The sequence below is a fragment of the Pundamilia nyererei genome, unplaced genomic scaffold (assembly GCF_000239375.1).
Source record: "Pundamilia nyererei isolate P.nyererei 1_Seehausen unplaced genomic scaffold, PunNye1.0 scaffold01680, whole genome shotgun sequence".
Taxonomy (NCBI): Eukaryota; Metazoa; Chordata; class Actinopteri; order Cichliformes; family Cichlidae; genus Pundamilia; species Pundamilia nyererei.
Window position 1 is genome coordinate 1 of NW_005189081.1, and position 5,064 is coordinate 5,064.

The 5,064-nt window shown below is 44.8% G+C and overlaps 1 protein-coding gene across 1 annotated transcript; it reads right to left on the reverse strand.

Moving 5' to 3' along the window:
- Nucleotides 1–2,879: 2,879 nt before the first annotated feature.
- LOC102212423 (GTPase IMAP family member 6-like) lies at nt 2,880–4,608 on the reverse strand (the record flags this gene model as incomplete). The annotated part of the gene is made up of 2 exons (XM_005755497.1): nt 4,068–4,608; nt 2,880–3,537 (listed from the first exon to the last, which is right to left on the reverse strand). Coding segments are annotated over exons 1-2 (1,199 nt in total), but the record flags the coding sequence as incomplete, so codon positions are not given.
- Nucleotides 4,609–5,064: the final 456 nt, after the last annotated feature.

The window sequence follows — 5,064 nt, forward strand, 5'->3', positions numbered from 1 at the left end:
TGTCAGATGCTTCATATTATAGGGATATTATTATGGACATGACAAATTGTAAGACTGTGCAGCATATAATAGGTTTCCTATTTATGGATCATACACAATTGTCTTTTTTGCACGTTTAAGTATTGATTTTAATTTGCAGCGGTTTAGTATTGATACAAATACCTGTGAAGTACTGATTTTTAATCATGACTTTATTGTTTCAATAGTAACCAAGGGTGCAAAAGTGATGGAAAATCAACAGTGATTCAATATCAGCATCTGACATTGTTTCAATATTAACAGTGTTTGAAAATTTGACATTGAATCAATGTCAGCGTTGAACATTGATTCAATATCAAAACCTGACGTTTCAATATTTAAAAAAGGGTGCAAGAGTGACGTCAGGTCAATGTCAGATTTCAACGTTGATTCAGTGGAATCCCCTGATGTTGACTAAACATTGTTTCAATGTCTCCTTGCTATCTGGGAAGTCACTTAGATCTCTTCTAAATGTTAATGTTTGGTTTATTTCAGTGTTTGATTTGTTCCTGAGTAAATTGATTTGGCTGACATTAAAGTTATAGACTTTCGAGCGTTTTCCTTATAAAACGCCGTTTTCACCGTTTCTTCCTGCAGTAAATATAAACAACAACAGTATTCAGGAAGAAACAAACATTGCAGATATTTTTATCATAACTCTGGTTTTACGCGGCCGATCAACACAATTTAAAAGCTGGTATAAAGTCCACACTTTGTCCGTCAGTTGTTCCGTCTGTCCTGCTCACGTCTCCAATGGTTGTGCACGTTGTCATTAACGTGGCTTCACGCCACATCAGCCGCTTTGCTAAAACACCGGTGTCGCACATAAGGACGCTGTCAGAGCCTGTCAACCACGTTGATCAGCTGCGTATATACGAATGTGAATCACATCATTGGCTGGACTTTGGGACAAGGTGCATCGTTCTGATTCCATATGGGAGCAGCCAGTCACTGACTAACACTGCAGAACAGGATCGTTAACGTATTAATTTTAGGCTACGTCCACACGTACCCGGGTATTTTTGAAAACGCAGATTTTTCTATGCGTTTGCACCTTTCGTCCACACGTAAACGGCGTTTTAGGTCACTGAAAACTGAGATTTTTAAAAACTCCGGCCAGGGCGGATATTTTTGAAGACTCTGTTTTTACATTTACGTGTGGACGAGAAAAACTGAGAAAACGCAGCGTCAAAGGTGTGCGCCTTTTTTGACGTCACACTGTGCGCCACGTTATTGTTTCGGTGAAATGAATTTCTACAATACTGTTAATTCTACTCTCTGCAGTGTTTAAATGCTTACATATACACACAGTTACTGTCCCTCCACACATACGACTCGGTTCTGCTTCTATGCCCCAGCTTTGTTTACTTTTTCCCACCGAGGCTTCTAGACTTCTGATTGGCCAACATTTCTACACGGTTAGGAATCTAGCGCCACCTGCTGCTTTGGCATGTTCATAGCAGCGTTTTCCTTCATTTCTGCCTTTATGTGTGGACGGGATTATTTTTAAAACGAAAACGGAAAATCTCCGTTTTCAAAAATACGCGTGTACATGTGGACGTAGCCTTAATTTCAATTCAGGTGAGATTTTTTTTCTGTGCACAGAGACCGTGCCAGCAGTCTGCAACTGCGCACGCGCACAGCTTAGAGGGAACATTGCGTGATGCCTCGCCAGATGTTACGAAGGACTGAGCTTTACTTTCACTATGTCACTTCTGGAAACACGACACCATTAAATAAAAGCACAGACACATCACGTTTGCAACAATAATAAAGATGAGTCGTGTTATTAGTGCTGTAATGAATGTGAGCAACATCCATGTGATTCACTTTGAAGGAGCTGAGCGGGTTTGGGTCAGTGATGTTTCAGGAAGCAGAGGGCGCTCACAGACCTCACAGCAGTCAGTGGATGTTTCTGTACACTGCAGAGTAATCGAGTAATCCACGTCTGTTCACAGAGAGGCTCAGAGTCCGGCTGGGGCTCAAACCTGAGCACAGGACCACTTCTCTTAGTTTCACCTTCACAAACACAACATGTGAACTGCAGTCGACACAGTTTACTGCCCTAAACGCACTGATGCTGCTGCACAATCACACACAACCAGTGTGTGAATGTGTGTGTGGGTGGATGACTGAATGTGTAAAGCGCTTTGGGGTCCCTAGGGTAGTAAAGCACTACACAAATACAGGCCGTTTACCATTTACAACCATTAATCTGGAACATAACCTTCAGAGTCAACAGGAAGAAGTTTTATTGCAGCGGGTTGAGCTGTGAGTGTAACGGCTGCTGATACAAACTGAGTACATCAGCAGCTTCTGGATGAAATGAAAACAGTGATGAAGGTGTACGTGATGGAGCTCTTTACTTTGAACGCTCCGTCGCTATGAATTATGGGACGGCATTTCCTCCTCCCCTTCACAAAGGATGCTCCAGTGTCTCCTCTGCTGAAGGACGCACGGAAGCTTTGTGATCCCATTGGTCAGAAACTGTGCAGGTCAACAGGGGGCGCTCTGCTCACTGCTGTCCGTTCGTCCCCTCTGACGTCACAGTCACGTGACGGTTGAATGAAACATGGTTTAAACTGCTGACAGGAAGTTTACATCAACACTAATGATATATATAACCAACAGGATCCAATCAGAGGAGCTGATCAATAACATCACCAATCAGAATGATCACAGGATCAAACAGCTGTTTAATAATAATAATCACATGATCAATAATCAGACTGTCAGCTTTTAATCAGGTCAAATGAACATTTTCCTTCTTTGTCTTCATGACGATGATTAATAATAATTAATGATGAAGATCAGTGAAGAACACACTGCGGCTGATTCTCTCTCTCAGCCTGTCTACTAACATCTCATGATTCTCTCTCAGAAGGCGTCTCATCTCTTCTTCTCTGATGGCTCTCTCAGCCTGTCTGAACATCTCGTTGGTGTAGTAGCTTCCTCCGTTTCTCTGAACCATGGTGTTGATCTTCTCCAGCAGCTCTCTGACCTGAGCAGGATCTTTGTCTCTATTGTTAAAAACATGATATCTTCCACCACACAGACGGATGAAGTCACGGAGAGGTGGATTCACAGTGATAATTTCCTCTATGGTGATTCCAGCATCCTCCAGGTCGTCTCCACGGGTGAACAGGACCATGGTGTAACCTGCTACTTCTTCTCCAAACATCTGCTGAATGATTCTCACTGTTTCTTTTTCTTCTATAGTGAATCTGCCAATCTGGATCACAACCAGGATCACATGAGGACCAGGAGCAGCCAAGGAGACAAATTTAGCGATCGCTGTCTTACTGTCCTCTTGACTTCTACGGGTGTCAAACAGAGGTGGAGTATCAATCACAGCCAGGGTCTGACCGTCAAACAGACCTGTTTCTTTCTCACACTCTGATGTTACTGAGGAAACAGATAGTGCAGATCTAAAGACTTCCCTCCCTAAGATGGTGTTTCCTGATGCACTCTTCCCAACTCCTGTTTTTCCCACCAGCACCATCCTGAGTTCATCTCCACCTGTAGGAGAAAATCAGAGCGTCATGAGTGAAAGTGTTTCCTGCAGTTTGTCTGCAGCTCACAGCCTGAGAACAAACTGACACTGGTCATGTGACCTCAGCAGCAGCTCTGACATTATCTGTGATGGAGAGCTGCAGCTGCTCTCAGCACAGGGAGGTCCAACATAAGGCCCGGGGCCCACAACTGGCCCATCAAAGACTCCACCGGACCCACTGGACATCTTTGAAAATGTAAAGGAGGCCAAACATTTAGCAACTTCCACAGGATTGTATTATTTGACAGCTTCTCTGATACAGACTCCCACACCACCACCAGAGCAGCGTTTCTTTGTAATGTTATGTTGATTAAATGAGTAGTTGAACTTACAGAGAGTGCTGTATGTAGCCCTCAGTGTAAATTCACTTTGACATGCCTGGTGTGGCACCATCAGCTTTCTGACAGAGTGCAAATCCAGCTGTGAGCAGCTGTTTGCCCACACTCAGCACAGACGTGCCCACAGCAGCATCTGTCTCATGGAGGTCAGCTCTTACCTGTGGGGAGGTGTCCCGCCTTCAGCAGCAGCTCTCTCACTTGTTCCCGTCCTTCATCTTTGTTGTTGAACAGGTGAGTTCTCTGTGAAAACCTTTTTACAACATCTGGAAGTGAACTTGTTCTGTTCTGTAAAACATAATCGTCCACTGATGTCTTGAGTTCATCTCCACCCGTGAACAGCAGGTAACATTTCTCCAGCCTGTGAGGCCCGACCGCTCTGGTCGCTGCTTCCACGGCCCTGTGGTCCTCCTCGGTGAACCGACCCACTCTGATCACCAGCAGGAAGAGAACAGGTCTGACAGACTGCAGGACACACTGACAGAAGGTCTGGACCTGCTGCTCTGATCCTAATATCTCTGGAGTGTCGATCACCGAGACCTGCTTCCCAAACACAGTTCCCGTTTCCACACAGATGAGTTTGGTCACTGGTCTGAGGGACAGTTTGGACTCAAACGCTGCTTGTCCTAGGATGGTGTTTCCTGAAGAACTTTTACCAACTCCAACTTTTCCCAGGAGGACGATGGAGAGATGATCATCCATGGCTGAACGTCAGAGACCTGCAGGAGAGAGCACAGGTGTGGTGACTGTGGTGGTGCATCACCATATTACTCTGTGCAAGTCTGCCTGTTGTGCTATACCACATAGTACAGATAATAATTAAAGAGGTTTAAATAAAAGTAGAAACATACAACAGAAATATGACCTGACATTATCCACACCTACTGGCTGAGGAACTAACAGCAGATACCCATCCAGACTGGCTAACGCAGGGCAGAACGATGCTGATCGTGACGGGTATATCTCCTAGTAGTGGTGCAACGGAAAAGAAGAAAAAAAGTATGTGTATGGTGGCGTGGTCAGTCTGTCAAGTGATAGTTATGGTCAGCGCTAGCGGTCCAAGTGGAGGAGCAGAGGAGTTTGCGGTATTTAAGCAGCCCTTTGCTGCCCGATCCGACCGGGCTGAAGCTATTACAAAAGCTGTTGGGGTGTTAGCTG